At 52.2% G+C, this 16,623-nt stretch overlaps 1 protein-coding gene across 7 annotated transcripts in view; it reads right to left on the bottom strand.

The window, feature by feature from the left end:
• Positions 1-13,116: 13,116 nt before the first annotated feature.
• ASAP1 (ArfGAP with SH3 domain, ankyrin repeat and PH domain 1) overlaps positions 13,117-16,623 on the bottom strand; it is a 235,925-nt gene continuing 232,418 nt past the window's right edge. For all 7 annotated transcript variants that reach the window (XM_012722945.1, XM_004679591.2, XM_012722943.1 and 4 more), the window contains one exon: positions 13,117-15,646. In XM_012722945.1, coding sequence (XP_012578399.1) covers positions 15,572-15,646 — 75 coding nt within the window. In that variant the 3' untranslated portion in view covers positions 13,117-15,571. The remainder of the gene's footprint in view (positions 15,647-16,623) is intronic.

The raw sequence follows: 16,623 nt of genomic DNA, 5'->3' as shown, positions 1-16,623 counted from the left end.
AAAAAAAAAAAAAGAAATATTTCATGCATGCAAAGCAATGTAGAGATCAGTCTAAAAAGCACCCAGGCACTCACCACCAGCTCTATCATTTTATTATTTGTCGATGTTAGGAGCTGAATTGTGTTCCCACTAAATCTACATGTTGAAGCCAGAACCCCCATTACCTGAGGAAGTAAAACAAAGTCATCAGGGCAGGAACCTCATCCCCTATGACTGGCATCCCATGAGCAGAGGAAATTAGGTCACGGAGGGTCTATGTAAACCCATGGGGGTGACGGCCACCTTCAAGTAAGAGACCGAGGAGAATCCCACTCTTGTTGCCACCTTCATCTTGGACTTCCGGCTTCTCGAGCTGTGAGGAAGTAAGTGTCTGACGTCTAAACCCCCAGTCTGGTGCTTTGCTACAGCTGCCTAGCAAACCAATGTAGTCTTTTTTCCTCAGGTTCTCTTTTTTTATAAAAAAAAAAAAAAAAAAAAAGGCAAGGTCAAGATGTAATAGATAAAGAGCTTGAATGGGTTTTTGGGCTCAGTTTCACCACGAGTGTGTGTGGATAGGCCTCCTGCACCAATGCAGTTCTTGGCCTCTGAAGTTAACTAGGTTCTACCTTCTACCTGGACAGAGTAGCAGATTCCACAGGAAAAAGCTGGGCTCCCGAGACCACCTCCCTCCTCAGATGCCAGTTGCAAGCCCAGGCTGTTTCCTCTGCTTCTGACTGATTGGCTACAGGCTGGCGCTCCCATGACCCCTTCTCCATTTTGACTCATTTGCTAAAGTGACTTATCCCTGAGGACATTAAAGGGTATGATTCAATGGCCAAGTGAAGATTCACGGGCCCTGGCCCCCAGCAAAGGAGCATTAGACCTGGTGGAGCTTGGGGCCAGGATAAAGTGCTCTGGTTTCACTTGGAAGCTCCCTGATCCCCACAACCCATCCTTGGATATTTTATGGAAGTCATTAAGTCTTAAGATTAAGTCTCTGGCATTAGCAGTTTACCACTCTTTAGACTTCTGCCCTCCCTGAGATTGAAAGTTCCAACCCTCCAGTCATGGTTGGGTCACCAGGCAACTGGGCCCCCATTCTCAGGAGCTTCCAAACGTACCTCTTTGATATGACAAAAGGCGCTTTATCACTGTCAACATTTAGGAAAGCCAGGGGCTTGGGGAGCTGTAGGTCAGGACCGGGGTGGAGGGCAGACATCTGTGAGGACTGCATTCTGGCCGTCTCAGCCCCAAGGGCACTGGGCTCTGAGTTTCCAGCGATGGGTCTCGCATTCCCACTCCAGACGCCACAGGAGCAGGGGCCTCCGACTCCCCCTCACCAGTGCCAAGGGCCTCTTGGAAAGCAGACCGCGAAGCGTTTCTAGAAGGAAGATTGAAGGATTCATTCTTACCTTTTCTCCTTCAAAGGAAACAAAAATTGCCTTTAAAAGGGAGAGTGAGATCAAATCCTATTGTCTTAGGGCCCCTGATGTTTATCTCAGGTTAAAAAAATGAACCTTGGGACAAGGTGTCCGGTGGGCAAGAGAAGGGATGGCTCTTCCTGCAGTCTTCGTTGAGAAACACCCCCCCGCTGGCTGAGAAGGGAGAGGTCACCAGCAGAGAACTCCAGCTCACTCACGTCACACCGGGGCATTCGGGAGGCCAGAGAGTAAAGCAATTCTTTCCAACAGCTCACAGATGGAAAAATGACAATTTAAATCTGAGTCCTCTCCTCTTCCAAATCATAAATCTAAAACAAACAAAAACCAATTTCGGACAGACAGAAGTTCATGTCAGTCTCCCTGACAAAAAAGAAGCCTCTAAGTTCACTTAGAGTTCAGGTGACAGGGCTCTGCAGGTGATCTTGCTTCCTAGTCTCCAGGACATCTCTTATCAGATAGTATTTATTTCACTTGTTTGTTTGGTTTCCTCCCACAGAATGGAAGCGCCAGGCAACCGGGCATCCTGTCCAGCCTATTCCTGAGAGTCGGGACAGCGCCTGGCTCCAGCCAGATGCTCCCTAAATGGTTCTCAGAAGAAATCACAGGACAGAAGCCTTCCTGGGCCCAGGCGTGTTTGCAGGCAGAAGTCCCGCTTAACAGACCCGTGAACTTTCCCACAGGAATTGCACAGAGAGGGGGTACAAGAGGCAAAAGAGAACCAACAGTGGGCCCTTCCTAGTGGTACAGTGGGCTAAAGCGCAGCACTATGAAGCTCCCGCAGCCACTGCAGCCTGAGTTCAATCCCCAGCCAGGGAGCTGACCCTCCTGATCCGCCCTCTGCTCCCCTCAGCAGGTTATTTCAGTAGGTCTGCTGGTTCTGCTTCCCATTCTGCCTCTGCGGAATTCTCTCACCCACCCCCACCCATGCCTCTGGCCTGTACCCCAATTCTGTATGCATAAGTAAACCTTAAAAACAAACAAATAAACAAGAACCAACAGGTGGCGGGGAGCTGCCCAGAGGGACCTCCTGACCGCAGCTTATGTCCAGGAAAGAAAGCTTCGAGTTCCCATTTCTTCAGTGTTGTGAATGGGCGTAGCACCATGAGATAAAGAACATCAGTCTGTCCAGGTGCCTCATCCCTTCTGGAACCCCCTCCTCCTCGTCATCAAGCTCACCAAGCTTAGCCTCCTCAGGCCACTCCAGTTTTGGCTTCTCCACTCACTGTAGTACCTTGACACATGGCCATATTTACCTCTACGATGTACCTTTCCCTCCCCTCCTCCTTCCATCCTTCCTTCCTCCCGCCCACATCCCTAACTTGTGGCCTTCTTCCTCTTCCTTCCTTCTCTGTCTCCCCTTCTCCCTCCTCAGCCTCCCCCTCACCCTCTTCCTCCCCTCCCCACAGCCTTCCCTCCCCTTCGTTCCCTCCCCGTCTCTGATTCTCCCTGGAGGGGACACTGCACCAGGGGAAATGTCCCTGGCTTCCCCTCCCGTCTGAGTCAGCCACTGCCTGGAGTTTGGAGTTAATCACCTTCTACCCATAAGCAACATGTAGAACCATGTACATCTTGAACATCTCACAGAGAAATGGTTTCATTTTCTATGAATACTTTCGTGACTTTCTTTTCTGCTCAACACTATTCATGTCACTACGTGCAAGGCCTAGTCTGTTCACTGAGTGATTCAGAGCGTGAGTTAACCCCACGAGATCTGAGGAGCCTCCTGTCCACTCAGTTCTCCAGCCCCCGCCTTCCTTACTGCAATGCACACCTCTGCCAGCGGACCACTTCTGACGTGTCAGCACAGCGATCCCCAAAATTCCTGTTAATTTGTTCCCCAAAGTAATCAACACTGTGTGATATCCCACTGTCATTGAAGGTGATTGCTTTGTTCATTCTTCTGTGGCAGACATTTGCTCCTTTGGGAAGGCCCATGGGGTGGGTCGTAGGTAGAGTTTGGGGCTTTAGGTTGGTTAAGTATCATTACCTGCTCTGCCACGTCTAACACAGAAAAAGAAGTACAGCTGTATACTTCTGGCCTCAGATCCAAGGAGCTCAAATCCTTCCAGAATGCTTTTCATGCGTAGATCTTGTATGTGAGGTGATTTTGCACAGACAGCTGGACAGCCTCAGTCAGCAAGGAGCCTCTTCAGCCGCTGCCCTCCCGAGGTCAGTCCTGTCCATTGTCCCACCACCAGGGTGTGATGCAGATGTACCACGTCTTTAGCTGTGTCCCTAAGCATCCCATGTCAAGCGTGTCCCACAGTCCTGGTTTGGTGACCACATATTATTTTATCGGGCAGATAATGAATGAGACATATGTATTTTTTTTTTTAAATAACAGCACAGTATAAATCTTTTATTTTTTAAAAAAATTTCCAAAAGTTGGAATTTTGCCGGTGGATTAACGCTTTTTGTGCCTCTTATGCGTTCCTGAAAGGATCATTATGATTGAGAGTGCTCCCCTAGAGCACAAAAGAAAACAACTTATCTTTCCCGTTGAGGTTGGTATTCACAGACCTGGTGCACCGGCAGATGACTAGTCTGAGCAACTGGAAGTGACAAGCTATGAGCTGAGCTCTGAGGCTCCCACAGAGGAGGGAAGCCGCCCAGCGAGCGGCTTAGCTGAGGGAAGCCGCCCAGCGGCGAGGAGCTCACCGACAGGTATTCAAAACGGAGCAGCAGCAAAAAACGTCTCCTCATACTTCTCTCTCCTGTAACCAGCCAATGAACTTCAGCCACATCCACAAGTCTTTGTCCTTGGCCAACTCCTCAACATTGTTCTCCACCTGGTCCCCCAAACCTGCATAGCCACCCCCTTTCTTAACCAAGGAGGCAGATTTGAGTTATCTCCTCTGTCCTTGACAATCATCGTGTACTAAATCCTCTTTCTTTTCTCAAAAGCTGGCGTCCTGGCGTATCAGCTGCTATGCCCGTTGGGTAGGCGAGGTGCCTTGCCTCACTTCTGAAGAACCCCAGTTAGCATCTCCTCAAGAACCCTGGGGTGCTGGGGCAGATTTTTAGGCTGCAGAGAGCGGCCCCTCCAGAGCCCTCTGACTGCAGGTTCGGACACCTTGCCAGTGTCTTGCCCAAGTGCTTATTTACCACGTACTGTTTACCTTTCTGAACGGGATCCTTACCTTGTCACATCTGCAGAGTCCCTTTTGCTAGGTGAGGCAACGTGTTTTTTGGGGTGTGGTGTGGGGGCTTTATTCTATCACAGAGGCTTAGACAACTAACTCTCCCAAGCTCACACAGCTAGAGAGTAGCCCTCTGGGTCAGGGGACAGCAGGTGACTTGCCTCCTCACACACCTGTGACCTGGGAGGTCCCCCTGTTCTCACAACTGGAAGTTCTGTCAGACCAGCAGTGGGCACGGCTGGCTCCTGGCTCGGCCCATGGTAACCTTCCCCACCTGAGGTCTTCAGCCAGGGCAAGGTCAGCTCAGGCTGCTGGCTGCCGGCAGCACCCGTGAGAACGGCAGCCAGGTGCCCAGGGAACACAGGCTTACTCACCACGACTCCTGACCCCAGCCCCGTCCAGGTGCGGCAGCCTCTCCTGGTGCCCGGAGACCCGTCTTCCTAGACTGAGGCCCAGTCCTCCTTCTGGTCTTTCAACAAGCGTTAGTGAACTCCTGCCCATGGACAGGCCGGGCCCTGGGGACACAGGGTAATCGACACCATGGGAAACTGAGGACCCTCAGTGCCCCCGCAGCAAAGCAAACACCCAACATGCTTGAAACAAAGCACTTTCTAGTCCTGGAAGCTGGGAGGAAAACTGAGGCACCAGCAGACCAGCAGTCTGTGGAGCACCTGTCTCTGGAGAGGGCCATCTGTTCTGTGTCCTCACCAGGCAGAAGCGGGCAGCGAGCTCAGTGGGTCTTTGAGAAAGGCTGTAATCTAGTCACGAGGGCTCGTCCCTCTGGAACTACCCACCTGCCAAAGGCCCTATCTCCACGTCAACAAATGAATTTGGGGAGGGGATACAGTCAGTCTATAGCAAGAACACACACACACACACACACACACACACACACACACGGGTGTGCCCTGTCATCCAGGGCACAGGCAAAGCTATGCAGCCCCTGTCTTCCTGCTGAAGAGGCTCTGGCCTCGGGGCAAAGGCTGGTCCTTGACCCTGCAGGTGCTCAGAGCCAAGCAAGGACAGGACACAGGCTCCTCCCCTGCACTCAGCAGGCCTGGGGATGGCGATCCCAGAAGCAGCACCCCCCATTTCTGACTCTGCGGCCCAGCTGACGCTTCTCACCCCTCCTCCCCCTCTCGCCGGTTGCAGGCGCAAACAGGATCCCCCTGACTAGTGAGACTGGAGTTGGCTTCAAGGGCAGGGAGTAATTGTCTTCGACCACCCTCTTCTAGGCCAGAAGGAGAGCCTCCTTCTTGGAACCTCGTGCCTTTCTTCTCCCAGCAGGCTTGGGTGGCACCCAAGATGCTACTTGAGGACCCACTATGTGCTTACTGACTGCTGTCGTGGGGGTGAAGAGTAGGCAGAGCTGGTGTCTGTTAGGGCGTCGCTATCTGCTTCCCGGCCTGGGGGCCGCGGCAGAAGACCCCAGGTGCTGCAGGGCCGATGGGCAATCCTGGGCTGCAGGGCCTGTTGGGGGAAGCAGGACCCGAAAAGCCAGTGGGACCAGACCTGGATGGGACTGAGGGCTGGATGCTGGGCAGCACCGGTCATGTCCACCCAAGACTTCTTTTTGCCTTATAGCCACATATTTGATTAAGAAAGGAGTTGACATAGGTGAATATGAGCTTTCAAAGGACAGCCTGTGGCCACCCACATCAGTCACCAGCGGATGTGTTATGGGGCAGAACCTCGGCCCCACCTGTTGACTCAGAACCCCAGAGATCAGGTTTTGGGGTTTGCATTTCTGTCTCTTGAGCTTGAGACCACAGGTGCAACCCAGGAAAACACAGAGCTGTCAACTGGGGTGTTGGCAGAGAAGGGGCACACAGGGGTACCAGCTCTTCAGGAGCCTCTTGCCCCTCGGGGGCATCTCGGGGTGCTGGGACACTTGGCCCCCACTGAGCTGGGTGTGTCTGAGCCCCAAGCCCTGCCCCACAGGGTGCGGTGGCCTGACTCAGGGGAGGGATGACTGCTATTCGAGGCCCGGGGACATGGATGAGGAACTCCTGGAAGTTTCATTTTTACTTTAAACTCAACTTTCTCAGTGTGCCTGTGCCTTCCAAGCGGACCTGTGCGTTACAGGAAGTCTGACCGCAGAATTGCCTTTGGGGTGCCCTCGAGGGCCCGAAGTCACCTGCCCATGGCGCTGGGCCACCAGGCTGAGGGTGACACCCGAAGGGACAGGCTGTGGGTCCTTGGCTGGCGCAGGCAGGGCAGAGCAGGCCAGGGGCTGGGGCTGGTGGTGCGCGGGCCACACAGTTGGGCTCCCCTTGTTGGGGCAGGGTGCAGAGAACGTGGGGGAGACAGCGAAAGCTTTGCTGAGGCCAAAGGCCCATTTCCTGTCGAAGGGAGGGCCAGATGACACTCTTTTGGTTTCAATGGTTGGTTAATGTTTACTGGTCTGAGAAGCTGAGAAACACTCTTGTCTCAGATTTAGTAATAAAAAAAAGCTCTTTTCCCTCTCCACACCACGAAGGCACTGCAGGGTCAAGTTTCCTCTCCTTGAAAGAATTATGAACAACTAACAGATTCTAAGTTGGAGGGCGGAGCATAAATAAGGGGTGAGGCAGGGTTACCCCTCCGGGAGCCTTACTTCTTACCAGAAACGATCGAGGTCTCACCTCCTGGTTTTCAAATGTTTATCAAAGTAAAATATGCAGGGGTCTCCCTGGTGGTGCAAGGGGTTCAGTCTCAGCACTATGAGCTGATCCCCAGTTCAGGGAGTTCGATCCCCAGTCAGGGAGTGTCCCACAGGGTGCAGCTGACCTCTCCTGACCCACCTGCTGCTCCCTGCAGCAATGTATTTCAGTTTTGCCTGTTCTGTTCCCTACTCTGTCTGGTAAATCCTCTCCCACCTGCACCTCTGGCCTGTACCCCAGTTCTTGTATGCATACATAAATCAATCTTTTTTTTAGAAAGTAAAATATGCACGTGGCTGAAAATTACCCCACAGGGCATATGCTGAACTGTGCGCTCTCTGAGTCTGAGAGGGCAGACGTAGTTTTCTCATTTCATGGACAAGCAAACGCCAGGCTCAGACAGGTTAGTGACTTACCCACTGTCACTCTGTATGAGGGACCATGCAGATGTGAACCCACAGCCGGCAAAGTCCAAGTCACGTCTGTGCTTCCGGAGGCCACAGCAAGGCTCCCCATGGCCCAGACTCTCCTAACTATCGGTCTGGCTGTTGAAGGCTGTGGTGTTTGTGATTCCTGAAAATTCCATTTTCTTGCAGACATGTTCATGATGATGAGTGAGAGGAGAGGGAAACTACTCACAGAATGGGAGAACAGTTATTAAACCAGGTATCTGAGCAGCATCTTATAGCCAGAATCTAAAGAGCACTCCTACAGCTGAGTCATTAAAAGACAATCCCCAAATGGGCAAAGCTCTTGACAGCCATCTCTCCAGAGGAGAAACACAGGTGGTCGATAAGCCCACGAAGAGGTGTTCAACACTACCAGTCCTCAGGGAAATACAAATTGAAGCTACAATGAGCTGTACTTGCCCCCCCTTGCACCCCCAAAGACAGACAGACAGTGTTGCAGAGGATGTGGAGAGACTGCAACCAAACACGCCAGGGAGGTGGACATGCAGCTTTGGCCAGACTGGTAGTTCCTCAGGTGGTTACAGATTTACCTGTGACCCAGCAGTTCTAGGAAGTGTGCACATGTCCAAGCAAAAACCTCCACACCAACGCTCCGGCCGGGCTGTTCACAACAATCAACACAGTGAAAACAACCCAAACCTTGACAAGTGGAGGAACACAAGGAAACATCCTTACAATGGAGTATTACTTGGCGATAAAGAGAAATGAAGTACTCTACAGGCAACAAGAAGGAAAAATCTTGAAAACATGTCAGGTAAGAGAAACCACTGTGGAATCATGGACGATTCCATTTATATGACATTTCCAAAGGAGAAAAACCTAGAGACAGTGGTAATCAGGGGAAGGGGCGGGCGAGGGGAGAGACTGTTTGGGGTTGTGTTCTGGGGTGATGAAATGCCCTCAAATTGATTGTGGTGCTGACAGCGTAACTCTGTAAATCTACTACAAACCACTGAAATGTGGGCTTTAAGTATTTGAATTATATGGTTATGGTTTATATCTTGATAAGCCTTTGGTAGGAAACACATAAAAAAGAGTATAGGGAGATGGGAAGGTTGGTGAATGGTGTTGTTAGCAGGATGCCCACCACCCAATATCTAATCACCACCCACTACCACTAAGCTTCCCCCTGGACCCTTCCTTCCCCTCTAGGAACCAGTCTTCTTACATAGCCAAAGGCTTTCTTTTGTTGATAATCCACAAGCCAGTGAAGTACTTGTTATTCCTCATTCCGATTTATTTAATTGAGCAGAATCCCCTCAAGGCCCATCTATACTGTTGTAAGTGGCAAGACATCATGTTTACGGCTGAGTAGTACTCCACTGTGTTTACCTATAGTTCCTTTACCTGCAGACGTGCACTGGGTTGCTTCTACAGGTTGGCTGTGGCGACTGGAAGCAGCAAACAGGGGAGTGCATTCTTTTTTAGAGTTTTCATGTTCTTTGGGAAAATATCCAGAAGTCGGATTATGAGTCATAGCACAGTTCTATTTTTAATCTTTTGAAGAACTAGTTTTTAGAGTGTCTATACCAATCTACACTATCAACCGTCTTTTGTTGATGTGTGATCAGAGTTAGAGTCCACCGGAGTCCATCCATCTTGCAAAAACGGGCTTTCCCCACCTCAGCATCACACTGCCGCTGTAATCAGTCGGATGGAAATATTTACACCACAGGAATTGGCCAGTGTTATCAATGTTACAAATAAGGGCTCTTGACAGCCGGTTACATAATTACCAACAAGCCTCTGGGAACAACTCAGGCACAGAACTGCACATTCCCAAAGGGAACAGCTGAATGCACTTTCACAAACAGAACAGACCTATGTGACCAGCACCCAGAGAAAGAAAGAGCACCCAGCCTCTGCACCCTGGGGTCCCTCCCCCAGTGCAGTGGCCCCTTCTGGTTTCTCTTTGGGAAGCCACAATTCTGCCTTCCTACCCACATGAGCTGCCTTTTTTGTATATGAAGTTGACTCAAAGGTGAACTCATTGAGTCTGGCTTCTTGCACTCAGGCTGGACACTCCGTCCCTGTTGATGTGCGTGCCTTCCGGCACCTGTGTGCTCTGTGTGGAGCACCTGCTGGACGAAGCCATTCTGCTGCTGCCTCTGTCTGGGCAGTTTACGGGTCTTTTCTCTGCACGGTCCTGCCACAGGCTGTGTCTACCCGGTCAGCTCTACCTGGGGCCAGTGTTCAGCTTCTGCCGAAGGAGTCCCCTCTGCTCTTTCCCATCCTCTGCTACTCTCCACTCCCACCTCCACCCTCACCCCCACTCCCTTCACTGCCCTTTCTCCATAAGCCAGTTCCAGGCAGCCCCTTCCACTTTGGCACAGGCCAGACAAGGCCTTGGCTTTAGGTGGGAAGTGAACCCAAAGCCACTGGCATGAATTGGAAGGACAGCAGGAAAAGCTGGCTGTACTTGCTGCTCATCAGCTCTAGAATTTTCTTACAGTGGCAGAGTCACAGACTGAGCTCCAGAGAGAAGCAGTCGACTGGTATCCAGAGGTGAAGCAAGCCAGGGGAGTCCTGGTGTCTGAGTTTTCGAAGCGGTTCCAGCTGAGCAGGAACTAAGCTGCACATCCAGACAATGTATGTTTGTGAATCTTTGTTCTGCAGCTTGGGGCCCCATGAAGAGCCCCATTGTCCAGCAGCCTGTTTACTGGGCTGCAGTCAGCAATACAAAATGCAAGTGGGGAGAGCAAACACGGGGGCAGAGGCTCCCCGGCTGGGACCCTTGTTGGGGTAGGGGTTCCCCAAGGCCTTAGAAAGCACGATGCTCGCCCTGTGAGCGTGAGCCCCTTTTCAGTAGTGGATGCCCTTGTAGTTACTTTGGCCAGATGGTTTCATGTGCTCACCCATTCAAGAAGTATCAACGGATCGCCCAGGACATGTCAAGCATTGAGCGCTCTGGTCTGATTTCTCACTTACATGGTGAGAGGTGAGATTGGAAAGTTCTTGTCATTTTTGAGAGTGGGGGAAGAAGGACCAGTCCTGGCTCCCAGCCCTTCATACATGGGAAGCTGATTAATGCAGATGCCCAGGCCCCTCCTGCAACTCATCGTGACCCCGAGCTCCTAAGATTGGGGCCCAGATATCTGATTTGAATACTGAAGACCACAAAGGATGTTGGTCAAAACCCAAAGGCCTGGCAGGCACATCTTCAGGCCAGTGGGTAGACGCCTTTGCCATCTCTTTAGAGCTTCTTGTATTTTCAAGCATGAACATGTTAACTTTGTTGGCAAGTGTGTGAAGATGGACAAAGCCTTCCCTGTGACTTTGCAGAGGCCCTGTTTTATGCCCTGAACCTTTGCTAGGGTTGGCTGTGTGGTAAGATTTTTGCAAAACAGCTGTATTTATCTGAGCTTTAATTCCTGTTTTCAGGAGCTTAAGGTTTCACAGCTTTTGCACAGTGGTTGCAGAGCTCAGATACCCATGTCGTCACTGCTTTCTTCACATGTTGCCTGCATGGACACGCATGCCAGCAAGCCTCTACCTCCCAAGCACAGGCAGCTGCTGAAGAAGACTTCTTGCAGGTCCTTCTGGCCCATGTGGCCATGCCTCTGAATTGCATTGTGTGCCCTGGGTCACACCTCCCTGGTTGGCCGACCTCTCTGGAAGGCAGGGCAGGCCTACTGAGACCCAGCTTCTTTTAGCTGGGGAGTGCATTGGCCACAAAGAGGCAGCATTGGGTCCTGCTTCGAGGCCTGACCTCTGGTCTGTCTGAACCCTGCCCTTGAGCGACTTACCAAGTTCAATTTAAGTTCCCTGAGCATCAGCCTTCTAATCTGTAGTGGGGGAAATAATTCTGCTTTGGAGGCTGCTGAGATGAACACGATGGTGCTGATAAGCACTCAGTCGGGAGCTTGTGGGCTGGCTGTTAGCAGTACAGGAAGTGACGTCCACAAGGCTGGGGCACCCTTGGTCCCGCCTCTATCTTCAGCCTGGGTCCCTTCTTCCCACTGGCCCCCACTGTTTTAGGGGTGCCAGACACAGTCCCAGCAACTTTTGCGCAGGCTGGCTCATCCTGCAAGCCTCCACGATGAGCTCAGGCCTTCCTTCCTGGGGAGAGGGTCCCCAGCATCAGATATACCTCTGCCCTCCCTCTCTCTCCTGCCAGCTCTTCAGGGAAAGTGTGGAGCCATCTTGGCAACCCAAGATGGCATCCCCTTGACACAAGGAATATGGAATCACCAGCGTTGGACGTTTAGGGTAAGGGGAGGTGGCTGAGCTGACTCGCCATCAACTGTGCTGCTGGTGAGGGGGACGCAGTTGGTACGTGGCTCTTCTCCTCTTGTGGGAAGGACATTCTCCCCCAGCATTCTGGACACGGGAAGCCCCAAGCCCCCAGTTCTCTACAGACTGCAGATGGGGAAGTCAGCTTTCCATGAGGGTGATGAGAACACAGGATGGAGGAGGACCAAGTGTCAGAGTTGAAATGTCCTATAACCATCACCGCCACCCCGACATACTACTCCAGGAGTGGGGAGCCTCTAGGACCGGTGGACAGCAGTCTAGGCTAGTGAATTAGCAGTGGCAGGAGGGGAAGGCCAAGGCTCAGGCACGATGGGCTCGCACTGCTGTCAGCCATTACTGTGGCCTCGAGCAGGTCACTTCGGCTGTGAGAGGCCTTCATCTCACGATGAGCCCAGGGAGGGATTCTGCCTCAGCATCAAAAGGATGGTCCAGCTCCGTGCTCCAAGGAGTGGAGAGACCAGAGTCCAGGAAGACTGGGCAGCCAGGACTCCCCGTGCACTGGGGGGCCCCTTGAGCAGGGCAACTCCATCCATTCCAGACATTGTCCAGGTTCTAAATCACACATAACCCACACAAGAATCCTAGGATGGATGGTCGCTGGCTGCCCCTCCGTGGCCAGATCCACGTTACCTCTCTGATAAATCCCTGGACAGCCACTGGCTTCCAAACCAGAGCCCAGCCTCTCTGCAGAACCCGTCTCTTTAGGTGTGCAAACAGGCACAGACCCACAAGCTTCCACGAAAGGCAATAAGGGACGCACCAACTCGCTGCTTCAGGGCTGCCAGTGTGGCCAGCATCAGCGGCTGCTCTGGCTGGAACTGCGTCCTGCGGGCGGGACACAGCCTGAGACTGGCCACAGAGCCGGGGCCCTCCGCTGGACCCCCGACGAGCTCGCTTGCTCCCAAACATCATGCCCTGGCCATGCAGCTGCTTTCAGCGCTTCCTTTTCAAGCTCTGTCAGGCTGAGAGGCTTGCGCTTCCCCAGATGCTGAGGTCGTTTTTTGAAGCTGAGAAAAGCGAGGCACATTTTCATGCAGCCGGAGTGGTGTGTTACATACACATGCCGCCCTGCGCGCCCCCTCACCCTCACCCCCCCCCCCGCCAAAGCACAGCCGAGTGAAGTGATTTTTTTCCAACCAGAAGAGTTGTGGACAACTCACAAAAAGGCCCGATTTCAAATGTTTGGGATCAACTGAGAATATGTTTATTTAAAAGCAATTTTAAATATTAAAAAAAGTAGAAATTAACACACACAGTACTGAGAGACCGTCACATTAAACACATGTGAGAGGACAGCGTGTTGGTGTTTGACTAACATCCAGAGGACGTGCGGTGACCTAGCGGTGCTACGGGCTCCCTCCACAGCACGCGGAGGTTCTAGGCGATAAAAAAATAAATAGCAATTGCTGTTCAACAGGAAAAATAAGACATACGCTATTTGCAGAACATAACTTTTCCCTCTGGGGAAAAAAGAATTAGCTATTTTTTTTTAATAAGATTCCATAGCTTCAAAATACTATATATCATGTACAAAATTGCAGAGCGTGGCTCACTGAGGTTAAGAACAATATCAGATTTAAACTCAACCAAGATCACCAAAGGTATTTATACCTAGTTTTCCTAAATCCCGTAGTAAGCTGGATCAGAACAAAGTCAAGTTCCTGATGGAAACAAAACCAAACCAGGAAAAAAAAAAAATCAACAATGCATCTGTGTAAGTGGCTGCTAGAGGGGAAAAGGCTGAGGACGACGCCATGTAACTTTAGACATCGGAGTTTTCATTCTGATTTTCAAAGCCAGTTTATTTTGAGACCAGTTGAAAAAACTGTAGGCCACACAAATGAAGAGTTCTTCAATGCAACGCAGATGTGTGACTGTCCCCGGGGCCATTACTCCCAGTCACCTGGTGGCTTCATGCGCGGGCCCAGGGAGGCGCCTGGAGTGAGGGGCTCACGCGGGCTGTCACACTGAGGAAACAATTGCTTAACATCACTTTCCAGTAACAGCTGGTAAGACGTGGTGTAGGTTTGTCATGCAGGGTGTACCTAGTTTTCATAACGGTCGCGTAAGCAGAACTAAATGGCTATTCACCAAGGACTGCGACTCTTCTAGAGGGCTCTTCCTAAGGGTTTGGTTGGGAGTTGTGCTTCTGTGAAATGAACATTTCTTCCTCATTGCCAAGATGATCTGCTTAAGAATCTGAGTTTCTGTGCCACTGCCAACGGAGCAGTTTAAGCAAATGTAATGCCAGCCTGAGAGCCCGCCTCAGAGAACGGCCCCCGGCCGCGGGGTGAAATGAGACTGATAGAGACCCAAGCGCCCAGGATGTGCTCTGGTCTGACACGCGCCGGGTGAACGCGCAGCCCGAAGAGGCCAGCGGGGCTCCCTGAGCGCGGCCCACAGCCAGCTCTCACCCGTGCTGGTGAACCAGCTCGAGGGGACGCGGCTGCTGAGTGGCACCTCCGGCTGGACCAGGTCTCTACCACCGGGAGGGATGGGGGCACGGGAAATGGAGGGTGGTTTCAGCACCTGATTCTACAGTGGGGAGATAATGTGTACATTCGTCATCTTCTGGAATCATCTTTCGAAAGCGTAAACTCAGCCAAGAACACAACCCTGGAAACAGTTTTAAATGGATGCATTCGCTGCTTTAAAACATGTGAAGGATGCGATTCATAATATACTATAATAATATAGGGAAGTTCGCACTCTTGAGAAAGCCAAATGACTGACTAGAAACAAGTATTGTTGCAACCTTATAATTTCTGCTTTAATGGCGATCAAGTTTAAAAATTGTACAGTTCAACTTATCCACACTATTCCTTTATAAAAGGCAGATTTCAGGTAAGCTTCTAAATGCATGCATAATGTAGAGGCTAATATTTTCTGGCAGTCCTTGGTTCCTGGGAGTTGAACTTCATCAGATGTGTTTTAAATTTTTGTCAAAATAGTCATGAAGGATATGTTTTCTGCAGAATGAGGTAATAACATCTCAGGGGCGGGCACTCGTCACCACCAGTCTACACCCACCGGTCTAGACCTGCTGAGGCTGTGGGCATGAGATGCCCCCAAGGTTCCGGGTCAGTGACTATTTTGCTGAAGGAGTTAACACTTACATTTAACTGAGCACTTTTCTGTAATAAATAGACCAAGGTAGGTTTCTGTAGCTGTAAACTATGTTAACTACAGGCTGGGCTGTCATGGAGCTAAGGTTTCACCTGCCGAACAGAACCTGCCTCTTTGCTAAGGGTGCATTTCAGTAACACAATGGCGAATACTGTATTGTTGGGAACAGAGTCGATTTTATGCCTTTCGGGGATGCTGGAGACCATTTCTATTTGCAAAGCCAGCAGTTCCTATATTCCTGTTTGTTTGCTTGGAAAACAGCGTAGATAGAGATGTCAGGGCTGGCCGCCAGGGGTGGCTTTGGCTAACCAGCAAGGCGGCCGGGCCCCCGGGCGGCCCTAACACTGGTGAAGGCAGAAGACCACAGGGTATTTACAGCACTACTACGTCCCCTCCTGAGGCGCCCTCCGGGAGTCTCTCCCCCTGTAACAGCAGCTATGTACACGGCGTGCACAGGTCACGTGGAGCCAGCAGTCTTGCACGAAGGGCGTGTGGGTGCTCGCCAGGACCGCGCTTTGCTAGTCGGACAGGATGTGGACGAAGGACACTGGGAAGACCCCTTTCCTTTCGGGCTGTCCTTCGATGTGCCCGATCTGTAGGGAGAAAGGAGAGCGGTCAGGCTGCAGCGAGCCGGCCCCCAGCCCTCGGGTGAGCCCGGCTCGGCCTGCCCCGTCCTGTCCTCCTGTCCTCATGTGAACTGCGGACAGCAGTCGGGTGTGAAACCAGCAACAGGCGCTGACTGATGACGGAACAAACAACACGCTCAGAGCTCTCGGCACAGAACGTCAGCTGGGCCGCAGGGCAGCCACACGAGGCAGGGCGCTTCCATAGTCTGCGAAGGGGTAGTGGCCCAGAGCTGGACCCGCCTTGGTTTCCCACAGGTGCCGGCTCCGGGGTCTCGCTCCTCACCAGAGGCCTCCCCGCCTACCTGCCGGGTGGCCTCAGAAGAACTTGGATGCCAAGAGGGGTCCCAACGAACCCCCTTCTCCTCAGGCAGGCTGTGCGATTACGGTCACGATCGTATTTATGCAGAAGGTGCTTGGGTTGGCTGCTGCGGCTGTCTGGCTGGCGTGGGGGAGGGGCCCTGGGAAAGTCTGAGCGTGACCATGGCCCCTGGCAACCGTATAGGCTGCTGCCTCCGCCGGGGAGTCGTGGTAACCTGAGGCGTTTCTAACCGCCTCGATCACTATTCATCGCCTTCCAATGACATGCACAGGGACATGTGGCCTTCAGTGTGGACGGGGCAGCGGGGTCAGTGTCACCACCCTCCAGGGCACGGAGGGGGTGGGCCGAGCGAGAGGGGTGCGTCCAGCCCAGGCGGGTCCCTTGTTAACCAGGTTTGTGATCTAGGGTGGTCACCTGGCCACGTGCCCCGCTTCCCATCTGGAAAGTGGGGTTCATGCCGACCTGGCTTCCCTACCTCACGTGGCCTTAGCTGGCAGTCAGGCCTGTGCGAGGGCTCTGTGAACCCCACAGGACAGCGGGGAGTGTGGGGTAACCTCTGTGTCTGCTCTGGACACACGCGGACAGCACAACCTCTGAGAGTGATGCTGCAGACCCCCGGCGAACA

The sequence above is a fragment of the Condylura cristata genome, unplaced genomic scaffold (assembly GCF_000260355.1).
Source record: "Condylura cristata isolate star-nosed mole 26May11 unplaced genomic scaffold, ConCri1.0 scaffold00009, whole genome shotgun sequence".
NCBI lineage: Eukaryota > Metazoa > Chordata > Mammalia > Eulipotyphla > Talpidae > Condylura > Condylura cristata.
Note: the sequence above shows the minus strand (reverse complement) of the source record. Positions and strands in the feature narration are given on the sequence as shown.